The sequence below is a fragment of the Salvelinus fontinalis genome, chromosome 3 (assembly GCF_029448725.1).
Source record: "Salvelinus fontinalis isolate EN_2023a chromosome 3, ASM2944872v1, whole genome shotgun sequence".
Taxonomy (NCBI): Eukaryota; Metazoa; Chordata; class Actinopteri; order Salmoniformes; family Salmonidae; genus Salvelinus; species Salvelinus fontinalis.
Window position 1 is genome coordinate 22,109,368 of NC_074667.1, and position 21,812 is coordinate 22,131,179.

At 42.0% G+C, this 21,812-nt stretch overlaps 1 protein-coding gene across 2 annotated transcripts in view; it reads left to right on the forward strand.

Moving 5' to 3' along the window:
• The first annotated feature begins 894 nt into the window (after positions 1 to 894).
• The window catches only part of LOC129841093 (myotubularin-related protein 14-like), a 51,031-nt gene continuing 30,113 nt past the window's right edge, over positions 895 to 21,812 (forward strand). For both annotated transcript variants that reach the window (XM_055909192.1, XM_055909201.1), the window contains exons 1-11: positions 895 to 1,799; positions 11,391 to 11,539; positions 12,785 to 12,893; positions 13,727 to 13,802; positions 17,056 to 17,119; positions 17,273 to 17,395; positions 17,840 to 17,913; positions 18,354 to 18,424; positions 18,627 to 18,701; positions 19,471 to 19,537; positions 21,308 to 21,393. In XM_055909192.1, the coding sequence (XP_055765167.1) occupies positions 1,659 to 1,799; positions 11,391 to 11,539; positions 12,785 to 12,893; positions 13,727 to 13,802; positions 17,056 to 17,119; positions 17,273 to 17,395; positions 17,840 to 17,913; positions 18,354 to 18,424; positions 18,627 to 18,701; positions 19,471 to 19,537; positions 21,308 to 21,393 (1,035 nt within the window). In that variant the 5' untranslated portion in view covers positions 895 to 1,658. The remainder of the gene's footprint in view (positions 1,800 to 11,390; positions 11,540 to 12,784; positions 12,894 to 13,726; positions 13,803 to 17,055; positions 17,120 to 17,272; positions 17,396 to 17,839; positions 17,914 to 18,353; positions 18,425 to 18,626; positions 18,702 to 19,470; positions 19,538 to 21,307; positions 21,394 to 21,812) is intronic.

Here is a 21,812-nt window from a genome sequence, read left to right on the forward strand (position 1 = left end):
AAAGTCATAGTCAATCGATCAATAGTATAATAATTATTTTAGCAAAAATGTTTATCTTTAATTTACAATCTGTAGAAGCAATGAGAATAGAAAGGTTCAGTCTTTTGTGAAGCATCACAGCACAGTTGAAAAATGTATGGCAAATGGAAATCCAAAATGGATGGTGTTAAGAGATAGATGGGAAGGGGTTGAATGGAGTTGAAGGGTGGGACTAATAACAACAAGATAAAAAATGTAAAACATACAGCGTCTGCAAAATGTATATAGGTTCAGAAATTTTGTGAAATAGCACAGTTACAAATAGAAATTAAACTGGATGGACATCAGAAATAGAGGAAGGCCAGGACTAAAAACAAACAAAATATAACTATTGTAAAATAGATTGTGTCTGTAAAATGTGTATAGTATGTATAAATTGAAGGTAGAAGCCTAAGTGTTATTGTTTATTAGTTTACTCCAATTGAGCGAGGGATGGTAGGGTTTGCGAGAATAATTAAGGTATATTCTAAAAAAACTCTGTATATGTATGTATGTATGCATATATGTATGTGTATGTAAGTATATATATGTGTATATGTATGAATGTTTATGTATATATGTATATGGGTATGTGTATGTGTGTTTGTTTTTAGAAAGATATATTTACCCCCCAAAATTATGGGGGATTGGAAATGATGCAGACAATTACGCTGATGGAAGCAACAATCTATCTGCAATATTAAAGCTGATCCCTCCCTAAAACGGAGACGTGGCTGAGTCAAATAGGAATCCTGACTTAATGAACTTAAAATATCACACTTTATTGCAAATCTGTGGTTTATGTAAGAAAGTCCCACTTGAATTGACAATTGGCTGTTAATTAATGAGCGTTTAAGAATTGAGTGCCGTACGTCATTATCAGGGGGCGATGGTGGTCACGTGCTGGTTTCAACTTCCTGTTTACCACTTGTTTCTTGAGACAGATCACGGATTTCAACACTTGCACATTCGTGTGATTTTGATCGAGAACAACAAATACGCATTTGAAACCCTGCAGCTACGGAATTAATCGTTTAGGAAACATTCATATTTTTTGTCATCTTTGCCTAGCGGAAATGAAGACGTGACATTGAGGAAACGCGTGACTAGGCCAGGAGTCCTTGAGATTTCCTGAGGCAGGCCCCCGGACTACATGATTGAAGCTCGTAACGTTAGTATTACTCTGTCAACACCAAACATACGTGTGATGAGGGCAAGGACTACAAACAAGTCAGCTGGGTGATTGTCTACATTACATTTTAAAGGCTAACTTTTGGTAATGTGGTGGTTTTATCTTGGAGCGTGGATACGTTCTAAAATGAGCTAAGTTAACTAGATAAAGTTAGGTAACGTTAGTCAACCAAATCCACCTCCTCCGGCTTAGTTAGCCACGTTAGCTACAGCGTTCTTGCCTGGCCAGTTTTGCCTGGAAAGTTTAGCTAGACGTCCTTGTTTGTAGAGGGTTCCAACCCGGCGGTGCCCTGCATTCAGGGAAAATACCCGGCCCCGGCCCCTTCAAGCGGGCAGTCAGAAATAAACTGGCTGGGAAGGGATGGCCTGGTGGCTCTTCCCGTTCCCAATGTGCTGCGGTGTTTGAGGGCGGACGAGTTCGGATAGAGCCCAAGGTGGGTCGCGGCACGATGATGGCTGCATCCCCGTCTGTGTCTGGGAGCCTAACGGCCTCCGGACTAACGTTGTCCGGCAGAAAGAGCGAAGAAATAGCGGATTTGATAGATTTGTTTTCGAAGACACAGTACAGAGCGAAAGAAGTCTCCCGACGGGTAAGTTAGAGGTCCTCAACATGCATATTTTTGTATTATCATAATTTCTGCATGTCATATAATAGCCCAGCTTTAGCTATGTATTTTCCCAGAGATGGTGTACCATAAACCCTCGAACACGACTCTCCATTCAAATTGCATTACACAAGTCGTTGAACGAAGGCATCTTCGGTAGTGTGGAGTTTTTGTTAAAGATCCCTGACTCTCGGTCGAAACATTAACATGTTTCATATCTGCGTGAAATAATTTTTACAATACAAAATATTTTAATTGATGCACACCTTGATAGGGTTAGGTTCGGTGTACCCACACAGCCATGCTGTGCCTTAAAGTATCCATACCCCTTGGCTTACTCCATACTTTGTTGTGTTACAGCCATAATTCACAATTGATTTAAATATTTTTTTCTCACACACAATACCCCATAATGACAAAGTGAAAACATGTTTTTAGAAATCTAGAAATCAAATGTATTAAAATTAAATACATAAATATGTAATTTACATATTCCCATCCCTGAGTCAATACATGTTTCCAGCTGTAAATCGCTTTGGCAGCGATTTACAGCTGTGAGTCTTTCTGGGTAAGTCTCGAAGCGCTTTCCACACCTGGATTGTGCAACATTAGCCCATTATTCTTTACATTTTTTTCCCAGCTCTGTCAAATTGATTGTTGAGCATTATTAGGCAATCATTTTCAAGTCTTGCAATCGGTTTTCAAGCAGATTTAAGTCAAAACTGTAACTCGGCTACTCAGAAATATTCCCTCTCTTTTTGGTAAGCAACTCCAGTGTATATATGGCTATGTGTTTTAGGTAATTGTCCTGCTGGAAGATGAATTCCCAGTGTCCTGGTGGAAAGCAGCCAGAACCAGGTTTTCCTATAGGATTTTTTCTGTGCTTAGCTCCATTCCTTTTCTTTCCTTATTCTAAAAATACTCCACAGTTCTTACTGATTTTCAAGCATACCCATAACATGATGCATCCACCACTATGCTTGAAATAATGGAGAGTGATAATCAGTAATATGTTTGGAGCAAATCCAATTCAACACAACGTTTTGTATTCAGGATAGTGAATTACTTTGCCACATTTCTTGCAGTATTACTTTAGTGCCTTGTTGCAAACAGGATCCATGTTTTGCAATATTTTTTTATTCTGTTCAGGCTTCCTTTTCACTCTGTCATTTAGGTTAGTATTGTGGAGTAACTACGGTGTTGATCCGTCTTCAGTTTTCTCCTATCACAGCCATTAAACTCTAATTGTTCTAGTAATCATTGGCTTCATGGTGAAATCCCGGAGCGGTTTCCTTCCTCCCCATCAACTGAGTTAGGAAGGACGCCTGTATCTTCGTAGTGACTAAATTGATACACCATCCAAAGTGGAATTAATAATACCTTCACCATGCTCAAAGGGATATTCACTGTCTGCTTTTCAAAAACATTTGACCCATCTATTAATAGGTGCCCTTCTTTGCAAGGCATTGGAAAACCTCCCTGGTCTTTGTGGTTGAATGTGTGTTTGAAATTCACTGCTTGACTGAGGGACCTTACATATAATTGTATGTGTGGGGTACAGAGATGAGGTAGTCCTTCAAAAATCATGTTAAACTCTCCATCAAACAGTGCACACAGAGTGATTCCATTAGGGCTGTCCCTGACCCCCCCCCCCCCCAAAAAAAAATATTGGTTGACTGAGAGTTGTCTGTTCTTTCGACCAATCGATTGGTTGAAATTTTAAATGTGTATTTTTCCATATCTAGACACACCGTACATATGCAACTATATATGCATTGAGCTTGTTTGATGAAATAGGACACAGCTGACTCAAGATGCAAAAATTTGCGGAACGGTTTCATTTAATATATAGTAACGTCTTCGTATCTTAATATGATTGTCATGTGGTTCATGAAAATTCTATCTAAATGAAAATGATACAAACCTAAAAAGTAACTTCTATTGCCATTGCCGACTATGTAAAAAGCATATAAAGCCTGCAAATAAAAACATTGCAGCCTGCAGGTAGAGAATATCCTGTTTTAAAGTTCATATCCTATCACATTGGCTACGCATGGCCTGTCTGCAACGAAATTGAAACATTAGATCAACACATTTTTGTCTGACCCAAAGCGCATACCAGGAAACTTGCAACATTGTATAAAATATCCTGGATCCTCAGTTTCCCATGCCAGTGAGCTCTGGACAGACACAGCTGTAGGCTTTTTATGTAAAGGATAAGAAGTAATCAGGTAGGCCTATTTTTATGACGTTTCCACTGGATCACAGCATGACATTTTTCCCTTTCACGCTGAGTGGTTATCGAAAGTGAGAGAGCTGAATTTCTTTTCTCTCCAAATGCACTGAGGAACTATTGTCATTATCAATGGATGTAAAAACAGACTTTGTTTGCTTGCTGTTTGAGGTGAAGAAAACATTACTTTGAGAAACTCCACAGCTCATCAGTGGTGGTCCGTCAAGCCAATCAGAAATACTCTCAGATCCCCAAATGGGCAAATTTGTGACCCGCCACCTCGATTCGGGCTTATGAAATTGTGTTTTTTACATTGGATAAAAGTAGAGACTCAGTGCTACAAAATTGTATATCATACACTTCAGCTGATGTTCTGAAAGAGCTGCAACATCTGGATCCCTACAAATCAGCTGGGCTAGACAATCTGGACCCTCTCTTTCTAACATTTTCCGCCGCAATTGTTGCAACCCCTATTACTAGCCTGTTCAACCTCTATTTCGTATCGTCTGAGATCCCCAAAGATTGGATAGCTGTCGCGGTTACCCCCCCATTTCAAAGAGGGTGACACTGTAGACCCAAACTGTTATAGACCTATATCCATCCTGACCTGCCTTTCTAAAATCTTCAAAAGCTATAAATCATAGTTTACCATTGCAGCCACCATCACAACTCCCACCAAAGCAACTAGAATAACTACAGAGACCAAATTGAAATACCTAAATACTCATCATAAATCATTTATGAAAAATACACAGCGTACAGCAAATGAAAGACACAGATCTTGTGAATCCAGCCAATATTTCCGATTCTTTAAGTGTTTTACAGCGAAAACACAATATAGCATTATATTAGCTTACTACAATAGCCAACCACACAACAGCATTGATTCAAGCTAACAATAGTGATAACGAATAAACCAGCAAAATATATACATTTTTTTCACTAACCTTCTCAAACTTCTTCAGATGACAGTCCCTATAACATCATATTACACAATACATAAAGAGTTTGTTCGAAAATGTGCATATTTAGCGGCACAAATCGTGGTTATACAATGAGAATAGTAGCCAAGCTGCCAACAATATGTCGGGAGAAATCTTGGGAGAGGCACCTAATCTAATCAGTAACTAATCCTAAACTTGACTAAAAAATACAGGTTGGACAGCAAATGAAAGATACATTAGTTCTTAATGCAATCGCTGTTAGATTTTTTAAATTAACGTTACTACGACATACAGCGTGCGTTAAAGCGAGACTGCACCGAAATTAATGGCGGAATATGAGTTTTACATTTTTCAACAGAACAACGAATTAACATCATAAATAGTTCTTACTTTTTGATGAGCTCCCATCAGAATCTTGGGCAAGTTGTCCTTTTTCCAAAATAATCGTTGCTCGGTTGTAGATTGTCGCCTTCAATGTTGGAATTAGCAGTAAACATTAGCCATGTGGGCCAGACGTGTCCAACTCCCTAGAACGCAGCACAAATAAATACCCGAAAATCGCAATATACTGATATAACTCGGTTTAAAATAACAACATTATGATGTCTTTAACACCTATATCGAATAAAATCAGAGCCGGATATATCTAAGGGCTTTAACGGGAGCTTTCTACAACGCCATCCTGAGGTCTGTCTTGCGTCATGGCGAAGAGAAGAAAGGGAGGACCCCACGTTGCCAGCCCATTTATAAGGCCTCAGATCTGCCTAGCAACTCCATTTCAATTCTCACTTCGCTGACATCCAGGGGAAGGCGTATGCAGTGCATCTCAACCAATAGAAAACATGCAAATTAATAAACCGACCTCAGAACAGCCTGCAGATTTCAGATTTCTCACTTCCTCATAGGAAAATTGCTCCAACTCGAGTTCTGTTTTACTCACAGATATAATTCAAACGGTTTTAGAAACTAGAGTGTTTTCTATCCAATAGTAATACTAATATGCATATTGTACGAGCAAGAATTGAGTACGAGGCAGTTTAATTTGGGAACGAAATTATTACAAAGTGCAAACAGCACCCCCTATTGAGAAAAGGTTAACTGACTATTTTACCGATCCTTGACTTCGGCGTTGTCATTTACAAAATAGCCTCCAACACTCTACTCAGCAAATTGGATGCAGTCTATCACAGTGCCATCTGTTTTGTCACCAAAGCCCCATATACTACCCACAACTGTGACTGGTATGCTCTCGTTGGCTGGCCCTCACTACATATTCGTCGCCAAACCCACTGGGTCCAGGTCATCTATAAGTCTTTGCTTGGTTAAGCCCTGTCTTATCTCAGCTCACTGGTCACCAGAGCAACACGTGCTCCAGCAGGTATATTTCACTGGTCATCACCAAATCCAACACTTCCTTTGGCCGCCTTTCCTTCCAGGTCTCTGCTGCCAATGACTGGAACGAATTGCAAAAATCACTGAAGCTGGAGACTTATATCTCCCTCTCTAACTTTAAGCATTAGCTGTCAGAGCAGCTTAACGATCACTGTACCTGTACACATCCAATCTGTAAATAGCACACCCAACACCTCATCCCCATATTGTTATTTATCTTTTTGCTCTTTTGCACCCCAGTATCTCTACTTGCACATCTATCACTCCATTGTTAATGCTAAATTGTAATTATTTCACCTCTATTGCCTTAACTCCCTACTCTTCTACATTTGCACACACTATGCATGGATTTTTCCTATTGTGTTATTGACTGTACGTTTGTTTGTTAATCTGTTTTGTTGCACTGCTTTGCTTTATCTTGGCTAGGTCGCAGTTGTAAATGAGAACTTGTTTTCAACTGGCCTACCTGGTTAAATAAAGGTGAAATAAAAAAAAGTTGAGGAACAATGGAGAAAGTAATTTTCCTTTGAAAGTTGATTAACTTGTATTCCCACTTTTGAGAGATTGTCCCTTGAATGTTTTGGTACACCTACTGGAGTACTCGTTCACACCCTCTTAAACCCCACCCATATCTTTACAGCAAGGATAAATTCCAGGTAAAAATACACTGTCAAGTCCTTGGCATCAAATTGTATTGGTCACATACAAGTGTTTAGCAGATGTTATTGCTGGTGTAGCGAAATGCTTGTGTTTCTAGCTCCGACACTGCAGTAATATCTAACAAGTAATTTTTTTACAACATATACACACGTCTAAGTAATGTAATGGAATTAAGAATATATACATTTATGGATGAGCAATGTCAGAGCGGCATAGACTAAGATACAGTATATTCATATGAGATGATTAATGCAAAGCGTGATTTCAAGTCTATGTATATAGGCAGCAGCCTCTAATGTGCTAGTGTTGGCTATTTAACAGTCTGATGGCCTTGAGATAGAAGCTTTTTCAGTCTCTCGGTCCCAGCTTTGGTGCACCTGTACTGATGATAGTGGGGTGAAAAGGCAGTGGCTTGGGTGGTTGTTGTCCTTGATGATCTTTTTGGCCTTCCTGTGACATCGGGTGGTGTAGGTGTCCTGGAGGGCAGGTTGTTTGCCCCCGGTGATGCGTTGGGCGGACTGCACCACCCTCTGGAGAGCCCTGCAGTTGCGGGCGGTGCATTTGCCATAGCAGGCGGTGATACAGCCCGACACAATGCTCTCAATTGTGCATCTGTAAAGGTTTTAGGTGCCAAGCCAAATTTATTCAGCCTCCTGAGGTTGAAGAGTCGCTGTTTCCCCTTCACCACACTGTCTGTGTGAGTAGACTATTTCAGTTTGTCAGTGATGTGTACACCGAGAAACTTGAAGCTTTCGACCTTCTCTACTGCGGTCCCGTCTGTGGATAGGGAGATGCTCCCTCTGTTTCCTGAAGTCCACGATCATCTCCTTTGTTTTGTTGAAGTTGAGTGAGAGGTTGTTTTCCTGGCACCACACTCCGAGCCCTCACCACCTCCCCGTAGGCTGCCTCGTCATTGTTGGTTATCAAGCCTACAACTGTTGTCGTCTGTAAACTTGATTATTAGTTTGGAGGCGTGCTTGGCCACACAGTCATGGTGAACAGGGAGTTACAGGAGTTGACTGAGCACGCACCCTTGTGGGGCTCCGGAGTTGAGGATCAGCGAAGTGGAGTGATTTGTTTCCTAACTTCACCACCTGGGGGCAGCCGTCAGGAAGTCCAGAACCCAGTTGCACAGGGTGGGGTTCAGACCCAGGGCCTCAAGCTTAATGATGCGCTTGGAGGGTACTATGGTGTTGAATGCTGAGCTATAGTCGATGAAAAGCATTCTTACATAGGTATTCCTCTTGTCCAGGTGGGATAGGGCAGTGTGTATTTGATTGTGAGGTATTCTAGATTGGGTGAACAAAAGGACGAGTTCCTGTATGTTATCACAATCGCACCATGATTCGTTACTAATGAAACATACACCCCCGCCCTTCTTCTTCCCGGAGAGATGTTTATATATCTGCGTGATGAACTGGAGAACCCAACTGGCTGGACCGACTCAGACAGTTTATCCCTAGAGAGCCATGTTTCCGTGAAACGGTATGTTACAATCCCCGATTTCTCTCTGGAAAGAAACCCTCGCCCTGAGATCGTCAACTTTATTATCCATAGACTGAACATTAGCGAGTAATATACTCAGAAGCGGTGGGTGGTGTGCGCGCCTCCTCAGTCAGACTATAAGACCACTCCGAGTACCTCTCCTCCGCCGGCGGTGTTTTGGGTCGGCCTCTGGAATAATTTAATTTGCCTTAGGGGGTGTGAACAAAGGATCTGTTTGGGGGAAGTCATATTCCTGGTCATAGTGCTGGTAGATACCGCCGCTCTGATATCCAATAGTTCTTCCAGGCTGTATGTAATAACCCCAAACATTTTCTGGGCTAATAATGTGCCAGAAATAATACATTAAAAAACAAAATACTGCTAAGTTTTCTAAGAGCTAGAAGCACGGCAGCCCTCTGTCGGCACCATTTTTACACAATATCATAATCTAATTTTTAAAGTGTTCAGGTAAAATGTTTTATAATTATTAGATGCTTACTCAGACACTTAATGGGTCATGTGAAAGAAATGGTATAACCACCCCCCAGTCACATCTACAGTTGTCAGAAGTTTACATACACCTTAGCCAAATACATTTAAACTCTGTTTTTCACAATTCCTGATATTTAATCCCAGTAAAAATCTCCGGTCTTAGGTCAGTTAGGATCACCACTTTATTTTAAGAATGTGAAATGTCAGAATAATAGTAGAGAATGGTTTATTTCAGCTTTTATTTCTTTCATCAGATTCCCAGTGTGTCAGAAGTTTACATGCACTCAATTAGTATTTGGTAGCATTGGCTTTAAATTGTTTAACTTGGGTCAAATGTTTCGGGTAGCCTTCCACAAGCTTCCCACAATAAGTTGGGTGAATTTTGGCCCATTCCTCCTGACAGAGCTGGTGTAACTGAGTCAGGTTTGTAGGCCTCCTTGCTCGCACACACTTTTTCAGTTCTGCCCACAAATTTGCTATAGGATTGAGGTCAGGGCTTTGTGATGGCCACTCCAATACCTTGACTTTGTTGTCCTTAAGCCATTTTGCCACAACTTTGGAAGTAAGCTTGGGGTCATTGTCCATTTGGAAGACCCATTTGTGACCAATCTTTAACTTCCTGACTGATGTCTTGATGTTGCTTCAATATATCCACATAATTTCCCTACCTTATGATGCCATCTATTTTGTGAAGTGCACAGTCCCTCCTGCAGCAAAGCACCCCCACAACATGATGCTGCTTCCCCTGTGCTTCACGGTTGGGATGGTGTTCTTCAGCTTGCAATCCTCCCCCTATTTCTTCCAAACGTAACGATGGTCATTATGGCCAAACAGTTCTATTTTTGTTTCATCAGACCAGAGGACATTTCTCCAAAAAGTATGATCATTATCCCCATGTGCAGTTGCAAACCATAGTCTGGCTTTTTTATGGCGGTTTTGGAGCAGTGGCTTCTTCCTTGCTGAGCGGCCTGTCAGGTTATGTCGATATTGAACTCGGTTTACTGTGCATATTGATACTTTTGTACCTGTTTCCTCCAGCATCTTCCTTCCTCCAGCATCTTCCTTTGCTGCTGTTCTGGGATTGATTGGCACTTTTCGCACCCAAGTACGTTCATCTCTAGGAGACAGAACGTGTTTCCTTCCTGAGCTGTATGACTGCTGCGTGGTCCCATGGTGTTTATGCTTGCGTACTGTTGTTTGTACAGATGAACGTGGTACCTTCAGGCGTTTGGGGATTTCTCCCAAAGATGAACCAGACCAGTGGAGGTCAACCATTTTTTTCCCTTCTGATTTTGGTGATATATGTAATGGAGAATTAATAGACACTAACAATCAAACACAAACAATTCACACAATTCATTTATGAAACATGAATGTGCACAAATTGGTGTGAGAGTTTATTCTGGAGAGTGACTTGCACTGTGCATCTTAGCCACACTCTCCTTCTTGGACCGTGCCATCCCCGCGGCCTCCACATTGTTTAGTTTCGGCCTCCGCAATAGATTAATTCGATGAGATGGCGCGAATAAAACGGGTTTCTCTGCTTGACTAAAGAAAATCTTGGTCGACTATTGACCAAAGAATCGACCAGTCAACTAATTGGGGTTAGCCCTTGAGGCCATTTATGTGACTTGTTAAGCACATTTTTACTCCTGAACTTATTTAGGCTTGATATAACAAAGGGGTTGAATACTTATTGACTTGAGACATTGCATCTTTTCATTTAGAATAAGAAAAAAAAATTACAAAATAATTCCACCTTGACATTATGCGGTATTGTGTGTTGGCCATTGACAAATCTCAAATTGATTACATTTAAACTCAGGCTGTAACATAACAATGTGGGGGAAAAAATCAAAGGGTGTGAATACTTTCTGAAGGCATTGTGTGTCCATGTTACAGCGCTTGTTTCCGGGATCGCATTCCATGAGAGAAACAATTGTATTTTTAATTTGAAGCTAGACCTATACATTGTTGGTTTACAAAGTCTCCTTTGACGACATAGACACAGGCTACACAGTGAATTAATGGGTCTGGGATAATGACAAAACAGTCATCTTATTGGTTCGTTTTCTTAAAAGTGATATTTCATATGTCATTAGATGAAATGACCAAACGGGCAGTGGGAAATCTTAAAAATTGCAACTTTTTTTTTTTTGTGTATACAGTTTCTTATTAATGTCACCGCACTCTTGACAGAAACCATGGGGGATGGAAATAAAATGTTGGACATGGGACAAAAAACATACGTGGACTTGTCCTTCTTTGTGTCCACATGATTTAGATACACGTCCTATTTTTCCTTCTTTCCCAGGGGGAAATTGACTAATAGACTAACAATAACCACTTTGGTATATTTGTGCCTTACAGGTCGAGACGATAGAGAAGCGTTGCTTGGAACTCTTCGGTCGAGACTACAAGTACAGTGTCATCCACAACACCAACGGCGAGGTGTGTGGCCACTACCCACAGCAGATAGTCTTCCTGGAGTATGAAAGCACTGAGCTCCATAAAGACAGGTACCTACAACATACGTTACCTTAACAAGGTCATCACTGAGGCTGTGTCAGAAGATATTAGGCCTGCTAGATGTCCAATCCGTGCTTCTTCTGTACTTGTTTCTTCCACTCCTCTCAAAGCTCATTGGAGGAGGAGGTCCAAGGGAGGGACCATGATCCTCTTTTCCAATGCGCTTTGAAAGCAATGGAGGAAACAAGCAAGGATTTGACAGTTAATCAAGGCCACTTAGTAACTAATTACACTGTTGTTTATTTGTGCCTTCCATAGTCCACTGCACATATTCATACAGTCTGAGTAAGAGTGTCTATCTAAGCCCCTAGGATCAGGTCCCCCTGTCCATATAGCCCAATCAAATCATGATGATCTAAAAAGCAAAACTGATCCTAGATCAGTCCTTCTACTCTGAGATGCTTTGTGAATATGGGCTGTTATTGGACAGAAAAACTAAACTAGTTTAATATAGTTCAGTCCATATCGTCATGAGTCATGATTCATGACACAGAGGGGGTTTAAAATTACATGCCCATTTTCATGTCCGAGGTCATATGTATTGTGTGAATCAACAGGAAACATTATGGGAATGTTCTATTTTGGTACGTGTTTGGGAAATAGAATATGTGCTTTTGACCTATGAGCAGAGCAGCGCAACACTAATAAGATCCACACAGTGAAGAAGATGTCTCGACGTTCTAAAATGTGCTCGTCAGGCAAGATGACGATGTTTATGGGGAGAATGCCCTCCCTTCAGGCATTATGATTCCGGATGTGTGTCTGTGCCCTGCTCCGTAGTTTCCCCTCTACGCAAATTCACAATTTAGGGAAATCAGCCACTCAATAATTCATAAAAACACCCCATAACGTTTTCACCCAACCGTAATATCTAGAGCAAACGCGTTACTTTTAGTTGAGCGGCCTCACTGCAAGTGGATTGTGCTTTTAAAAGTGTTAAGAAATGATAGGGAGTAGGATGCCATTTAGGATTCTACATCTTGAGTTGTAATGTCCTCCTCCTCCGTTCACCCACCCCTGCACTGTCTGCTTTTCTAATTATGATGGTAACGAGGTCATAGTAACAAGGCACCTCTGGGGTTTGTGGTATATGGCCAATATACCACAGCTAAGGACTGTATCCATTGCAATATTGAGGATTAAGATCCATATATTGCTTTGTTATAATAGAGCCATGATGATGATATATTGCTGATCCATTTATGATGATCCATATATCGCTGGTGTGTCCCCAGATTTGAGAGCACGGTCCAGATCACCAAGCTGCAGGACCTGGTGAACCGCAGCAAGATGGCCCGCTGCCGAGGGAGGTTCGTCTGCCCAGTCATCCTCTACAATGGCAAAGTACAACTTTGAGATCTATTTATTTTTATGTTTATGTATTTTTTTTTCTGTGTCTCACCTTCATTTCACCAGGAAGTTAGTCCCTTTTGCGGTCTGGAGACCTCAGCCCGGTTTGAATACTTTTTCAAATGCACCCTTCTTTCCTCCATCCCTTGGGGTAATCACTGATCTGGTCAGACATAATTAGTGAAGTCAATGCAGTGGAATGCTTGCCAACACTAGCCTAATCCTGTCATGTCAGATCAGTGATTGCTTCGAGGAAGGAGGTATTTTTAAGAGCATTTGAACAGGGCTCTCAAGTCACCTCTAGCCGGCTAGGCACATTCCTTTCTGAGATCTTTCATTTATAAAAGTGTAATTTGTAGTTAATAGCTTTTTAATGCCATACTTTCAGGCAGTAATTTAGATTGAGTTCAAATGCTGTCTTCACTTATTTTAACAGCTAGGCTTGTTACTGCTTTGCTATTAGCCTACTATGGCTATTACGACCACGTTTGTCAGTTGTAATTGAGGGGGGGAAAGCTTCTCTTGAAACTTTGCCTTTCTAGTTTGGAACTGTTTTAGCCTGGGCTGCTGTATGTTCCCTTTCTGTTTGTGATCTGTCACAACCTTTAAATATGGCCTCTCCCTTTTTGATTTTCTTAAAATCTTTGAAAACCTGTTGAGCATTGTTTTATAAATACTTCTTGCCTTTTGAGCAAAGAAGTGAATATGTCAAAAACAATAATACGAGGAACTTGATTGACTGGTTTATAGACTATTGAGATGAGGAGTATGCTAACGTTACTGTGTGTGTGTGTCTAATACTTATCCTGTGTTGTCTTCCATTGCAGCATATTTGTCGGTCGTCCACTTTGGCAGGCTGGGGGGAGCTATACGGACGCACCGGCTACAACTACATCTTCTCCGGTGAGACAGACAAAAAAGGACATTTGTTAGCAAGGGAATCGAGTTCAGGGCCGTATTCACAAAGCGTCTCAGAGTAGGTCTAGGATCAGTTTTTCCCCTTTTGATTTATGTTTAATTAGATTACATGGATAGGGGAACTTGATCCCAGACCAGCATTCTTCGTGGGGGGGGGGGGGGGGGGGGGGGTTGGGGAGTGCGGATGGGTGGGGAGGTTTTTGGGTGAACTGCGGGGGGGGGGGGGGGGTGCTTGGGTAGTTGAGTGTCTTCACTGCAAGTGGATTGTGTGTTAAAATTCAATAAGGGATAGGGGTTCTCCTGAGTGGCGCAGCGGTCTAAGGCGCTTGAGACGTCACTACAGACCCGGGTTTGATCCCAGGCTGTGTCACAGCCTGCCGTAATCGGGAGACACATGAGGCGGTGCACAATTGGCCCAGCGCCATCCGAGTTAGTGGAGGGTTTGGCCGGCTGGGATGTCCTTGACACATTGCGCTCCAGGGACTCCTTGTGGCGTGCCGGGTGCCTCGAAGCTAGCTTCGGTTACCTGTTGTACGGTGTTTCCTTCGACACATTGGTGTGTCTGGCTTTACGGGTAAGCGAGCAGTGTGTCAAGAAGCAGTGCGGCTTGGCAGGGTCGCGTTTCGGGGGACGTGTGGTTCTCGACCTTCGCCTCTCCCGAGTCCGTACGGGTGTTGCAGCGGCGTGTCTCGGCTGTATCTACCAATTTGGATAATACGAAATTGAGGAGAAAAAGGAGTAAAAGTAAAAAAAATATATACATTTTAGAAATAGGATGCCATTTAGAACTCTGTTTACATCTTGAGTTGTACCATCCTCGTCCTCCTCCACTGTTCTCCTCCCCTGCTCCAGGGGTGCTGCCTGTACTGCGGTTGGCCCTGTACCTCTGGCTTCCAGCCTATTATACTGCATACACCTGTTATTAGCATTGCCTGTTAACAAAAATGGGCAATGTTTATATGACCCCCTTACAAACAGGCCAGTTATTGCCACATTCTTGCCTGCAAAGGCCTTTTATACCTACCGTGCGCATGCCGGTGACGACTGGTCGTAGTGGTGTGCAGATGTGGGTGGGCGTCTATTTGAGTAATTGTATTAATTCGTTCAGGCCAGTCCTAAGAAACATTAAGACTAATAAAATAATAGAATAGCATATGTTTTTGGTTTAATTACATCCTAATTAAATAAATACTTAATTTTTTTCATTAAACTGACAAAACATACCTGCCTCAATCAGTCAACACATATATACAGTATATTATAGTAAGAATATAACAGAATAAAATACAAATCATTTTTTCCCCATACAACTGGTGTCACATTAACATGTGGAGCCGCTGTCATAAAAAAGTAATATTTTTAAACAGAGCCCAAGCCCGTGTTTTTTTAAAGTTCACGTTTCATCTCTTTCCTACTTTCACTCCACTTTGTTAAGGAGCAGCCGTATGGTGTTAAATTGGGATTATCTTCATCGTGATACCGTCAGAAAACAACAGCCATCCTATTTTAAAAGCATGTGAGTCTCGTGCTCATATTTCACAACCTCCGCGCCCTTTTTGGAGTTGCCTGTACCCCATGGAGCAAAATTATAGGCCTACACTTGAATTTTAGGCTACATTATTGCATGCTAAATGTTTCTGATCTGTGATAGCTGTGCGAATGAATAGATGAGCTATATCACCTCCCACTTATTTGCCCAGCCAGAGAACAATTAACCAAATAGCCTATACGGATGGAGAGTCAGTGAAAGGACAGGCTTTTGATCGGGAGTAGGGCTAGGCTACTATGCGACTGAATAGCAAAAATAATCCACTTGTTAAACTACGTGTATAACTTGCTGGCTAAAGGTTCTAGTAAATGAGCCAACTAGAAAAGATGATCACTAGCAGCCCAAACCTCAATTTCACAAACATTTCCCCAGGCTAATCCCAATATCCAAATGGAGCTTCGGTGAAAACAAATTGATCAAGAGGAGTCCCCACGTGTGTCTTAAAGCAACACGACGGCGCTGTCCTAATCAAAATGTGGTCCTCAAATGATCGTCTAGTTGACCGCGCGCGCCGTCGGTGCGTGCTTAGTGGTGGGCTAATCGAAGAGATGTGTGAAGTGACATGCCACGCAAAGTTTAGCCGGGAAGACGGTTAGCGGCTGGGCGCTGCCGAGCAACCATCAAGAACGTAATGCTCGTCAGTTGATCTATCACACCTCTGGGAACTCTGGAATGATGAACTCTGTTCCACAATCAAACAGTGCTGCTATATTTCCACTTGCGATGGCTGCTGTCGTTTCCCCAAGACCGTTTTTAGACATTTGGCTTAGTTTAGTAGTTGTTAGTCATATTGTGGTTTTGTCAGTAGTGCCATAGGGCCCCATTCATTCAGAAATAGATGTAAAACACCTCTAAAACACAAACACTCCCGATTCAACTCCTATGAGAGAAGTATCCTCAAGTGTGTCCTCATTGAATCCACTTTTACACGGAACCCAAACCGGCTGCGCACATGCGCCATTGCACATTAAATTTATTTTGTCCCCCTACACCAAACGCGATCATGACACGCAGGTTAAAATATCAAAACAAACTCTGAACCAATGACATTAATTTGGGGACAGGTCGAAAAGCATTAAACATGTATGGCAATTTAGCTAGTTGGCTTGCACTTGCTAGCTAATTTGTCCTATTTAGCTAGCTTGCTGTTGCTAGCTAATTTGTCCTGGGATATAAACATTAAGTTGTTATTTTACCTGAAATGCACAAGGTCTTCTACTCCGACAATTAATCCACACACAAAATGGTCAACCGAATCGTGTCTAGTCATCTCTCCTCCTTCCAGGCTTTTTCATCTTTGAACTTATATGGTGATTGGTATCTACACTTTCATAGTATTACCACGACAACCGGCAAAACAGTATGTCTTTCAATCACCCACGTGGGTATAACCAATGAGATGGCACGTGGGTACCTGCCTCTATAAACAATGAGGAGATGGGAGAGGCAGGACTTGCAGCGCGATCTGCGTCAGAAATAGGAATGACTTATATTTTAGCCCTTGGCAACGCAGGCGCTCGTTGGCGCTTGCGAGCGGTCTGGGTGCAATAATTGAATAACATGGATCTCTACATTTATTTTGCAACGCACGCGACGTGTCTGGTCTGGTCAGCATGTAAGAATTATATGGTAGTGACGCATCTCTCGTTCTCTCTCCCTCTCTCTCATTCGCTTTCTCTCCCCCTCTAGGGGGTACTGATGACACGTGGGGGGCAGAGTCCGAGCCAGAGGTTCCAGAAGACGACAGTGTGAGGTTGGTGTCTTCTCACGTGATCCCGTGACGTGTGTTTGTTTTCCTTGCCTGCTTTGAATGCTCAAAATGCCCCATACATTTTTGTGGTCATTGGATGATGTCTAACATTTTCTTTGAACGCTTTCTCTCCATCCCGTCTCTCCCTCGCTACAGGAACGGGGACTCTCAGCTCTTTGACAAGGTGCGGGGTCTGGACATCAAGCTGCTGCGCTACCTCTCCGTGCGCTACATCTGTGACCTCATGGTGGAGAACAAGAAGGTTAAGTTTGGCCTTAAGTAAGTCTCAGCTCACAGTCAGGACTCTGAATTTATTCACCCCCCCCACACACATGCACAGCCACACAGAGGGGTATCTGTTCTGGGTCATTGGCTCCTGCTCATGTTGGCCTTATGGTGACTTTATGTTATGTAATAAACAGTGTACCCTTGTTTGGACGTTGACCTTTGCATGTGTGGCGGTGTGTGTTGTCTTTATTTATGTAGCTGCCTGCGTGCTTGTATGATTGTGATGTAATGTTGAAGTGTGTGAGTGCATGGCGTGTGTGCGTGTCGGTCTGTTCACATACTTACTATGGTTCGCCGGTTGTGCAGCTGTGTGTACATGTGTCACTGACCGTTAAGTCATGCATCATGTCATGTATACACGTACGGTTTTCATCACCTCCCGAATATTTTCTTTTACATTTTTATTTTTTATCTTCCCCTCTCGTCTCTGTCCAGTGTCACCTCGTCTGAGAAGGTGGATAAGGCCCAACGCTATGCGGACTTCACCCTGCTCTCTGTGCCTTACCCGGGTAAAGACAGTCCTTTCAACTCCAACCTACGTTCACATTTCAGTTCTTTGTTAAAATATTCTCATTTTTTTTAAGGAAAACAGTTTTCTATTAGTCTTGACAAATAAGTCTAGTGTTACGTAGATGACAGTAAGTAGGCCTTACAATGCATTTCTACATCTTATTAATACATGTCTTCCCCAGAGAGATAGCTACAGACCTGGGATCAAATACTATTTGCAATGATTTGAAACACTTAAACTGGGCTTGATTGAGTTTGACCGGCGCTATGGGTGATGCAAACTCCACCGATCTGGCACACCGGGCAGGCTAAAGCACTGAAAGTATTTGAAAGATTTCAAACCGTATTTGAACCCAGGACTGGAGAGCTAGAGGTCCTGTACTGTTCTCAATGCATACAGTTGTATCGTGACACCGGACCCCTCTCTCTGTGCTTCCAGGGTGTGAGTTCTTTAAGGACTACAAAGATCGAGACTACGTCGCTGAGGGACTAGTATTCAACTGGAATCAGGTATGCCTGTCGATTTAACGCTTCCTGTATAGAAATATAGTTAATAGAAGGGATAAAAGACACTAAAACCTAGGCAATTTAACTGTGTCCTCACCCATTCTAGTCGTTTTATGGTCTTCTGATCTCAGATTGTGATGTATCATATGTTCATCCAGATGAATGATTTTCAGATTTTAAAACATACCATTTCTATTGTTGACAGGATTTTGTGGATGCTCCTTTGACAATCCCTGCGTGCTTTACCAAGAACTTGAATATAAACTGGAGTGAATATCAGGTTAGTCTTTTTTTCCCCTCTTCTGAGTATTTCCTCAGTTTTGTTGATAGGGAGAGGAGGACAGATAGGAGATTGTATCACAGGGCACAAGGCTGGATTCGAACTTATGCCAACACGTGTTTATGTGTGTGTGGAGGCAGTGGCCCAAACCACTAGACCACCCAGGCCACTATATCAGGTATGTCTAACTTTCCAATTATACTTCAGTGAAATGTGATTCCGATTATGCCACAGCATTACTGGTCTCACAGTGACCTCTGTAGGTTGGCCGTGGAACGGCATGGCTGCCGACAATTACTTTCTCATGTTGTCTTGACATTCTCTAAGACGGGTGTTTTCAAACCTCTCCTCAGGCAACCCTAGCCATTTCATGTATTTAAGCCATTCCAGAGCTAGCACACCTGATTCAGTTTGTCAACTAATTATCAAGCCCTTGATTAGTTAACTCAAGTGAGCTAGTTCAGGGCTACAACAAAATTGTGAGTAGGTTGGGGGTCCCTGAGGAGATTTTAGAAAATCGCTGCTGTAAGACAGTTTGTGTTTTAAGGCATATTTTAGGTAATAAGAGATGTAGTTACCACACCAGGGCCACGTTCACTAGGCAAACGTTGCAGATAGAAATGTCATGAATTCTTATTCCAAATGTCAGAGAGGCATGTTTGTTCTACATAGCATATTTCTATCTGAACATTTAGTCACCTACTGGATGCACCCCTGGTGAAAACGTGCTGAAAGTCCTCATGTGTTCTTCTCTGTCCTTGTATTTCAGTCTTGGGACCTGGTCCATCAGACCCAGAACTACCTGAAGCTGCTGCTTCACATCATCAACAGCGACGGTCAGTATGTGTGTGTGTTCACGCGTTGGTTAAAGCTCCTTGGGGGCTGTAGCCAATTTCTTCTTTCTGTCAGGGAGTAAAATGAACATGGATAAAGAGTGGGTAAGTCATATATCTCATATGGTCGTCTAGTGAGGGTCCCTGAGATGTCGGCCTCCAAAGTCAAACTTGACCCAGGGAAGACCAAAGGCTTATGTTGCCATTGTGCTGTTTAAATCCTCATCACTTACTAGTCGCTATAAAAACCTGGTTCAATCCTTTGTTTCTCAAGAGTTTGTTATTTGGTTGTCTGATTTAATCAGGCTGTAATACACAATGAATTGCTGTATACAGCCTTACTATGCTGGTTGTCTGTGCGGTTTGTCTTTCAGCCGCTCGATATTTGGGACAAAATATCCACAGGAAAGTGTTGTTTTAAGGGAGCCGGTAGGTACACTACCGTTCAAAAGTTAGGGGTCACTTAGAAATGTCTTTGTTTTTGAAAGAAAAGCACAATTTATTTTGTCCATTTAAAATACCATCAAATTGATCAGTAATACACTGCAGACATTGTTAATGTTGTAAATGACTATTGTAGCTGGAAACGGCAGATAAAAAAAATGGAATATCAACATAGGTGTACAGAGGTCTATTTTCAGCAACCATCACTCCTGTTTTCCAATGGCACGTTGTGTTTGCTAATCTAAGTTAGTCATTTTAAAAGGCTAATTGATCATTAGAAAACCCTTTTGCAATTATGTTAGCACAGCTGTTCTGATTTAAATAAGCAATAAAACTGGCCTTCTTTAGACTAGTTGAGTATCTGGAGCATTAGCATTTGTGGGTTTGATTACAAGCTCAAAATGGCCAGAAACAAAGCACCTTCTTCTGAAACTCGTCAGTCTATTCTTGTTCTGAGAAATGAAGGTTATTCCATGCGAGAAATTGCCAAGAAACGGAAGATCTCGTACAACGCCGTGTATTATTCCCTTTACAGATCAGCGCAAACTGGCTCTAACCAGAAAAGAAAGAGGACTGGGAGGCCCTGGTTCACAACTGAGCAAGAGGACAAGTACATTAGAGTGCTTTGTTTGAGAGCCAGACGCCTCACAAGTCCTCAACTGGCAGCTTCATTGAATAGTACCCGCAAAACACCAGTCTCAACGTCAACAGTGAAGAAGCGACTTTGGGATGCTGGCTTTCTAGGCCAGATGGTTGCTGATAATGGGCCTTTACGCCCAAAAAATCTGACGTTTCCAGCTACAATAGTCATTTACAACATTAACAATGTCTACACTGTATTTCTGATCAATTTGATTTTTTAATGGGGGAAAAATTGCTTTTCTTTCAAAAACAAGGAAATGTCTAAGTGACACCTAACTATGGAACGGTAGTCTATATGGTTTTGTTGGGATGTATTTCTGGTGTGTATTTTCAGTCTACTGACAAACGCGCTGTAAACACTTGCACAATATGTAAATAGCCGAGCCACCCAAGCATAACAGAATCACAGAAGGAACGTTGCCTCGCAATCAGCAGTGGCAAACCTACTATCTCTCTCTAAAAAGTCAGGTAAAAAATACTTTCCTGTGGAGATTTTTTTCTCAAATTTCAAGCAACTGAAAGACCAACCACACAGACAATCGGTAGAGTAAATTCAAATGTAATTTTAATCAACATTCTGGCTTGTAAAAAACATTTACTGATTATGCTCTCTAATGTTTCAGGCTGTATATGCCAACTAATTGTGTTTGACAGCCTGATTAATCAGTGATTTGATTTGCCCTGTAGATCAGAGCGGTCTCCTGGTTCACTGCATATCCGGTTGGGACCGGACGCCTCTTTTCGTGTCCCTCCTGCGGCTCTCACTGTGGGCAGTAAGTGTTCTCTCTCTCATTCCTATCACCCTGTTTTTCTCTTTCTTTCCTTCCAATCCCACTTTTATCGCTCTGTCTCTCCCCCCCCCCCCCACACACACTCCACCGCCACCCAGATATCAGTTTAGTAATTCAAAAGGCACTTCTAAATAATTTTTTTATGTAATTACACAATGAATTCATCTGCTTTCACCCCCGATGCCCCTCCCATTTTTCTTAACACGCAAGTCGAATGAAGATTCAAGACCCACTGCCTAACACTAGAAAAGCCAGTTGAAATAGAGCTAATCACTTAAATTGAGATAGTTATTTGGCAATGCTAAGGGTTTTAGAAACCTCCAGAATCTGCTCTTTCTGATGTAGGAGGATTTGAAGAAGTCACTCTACCGGTTGTCTGTGTGGTTTGTCCTTCAGCCACT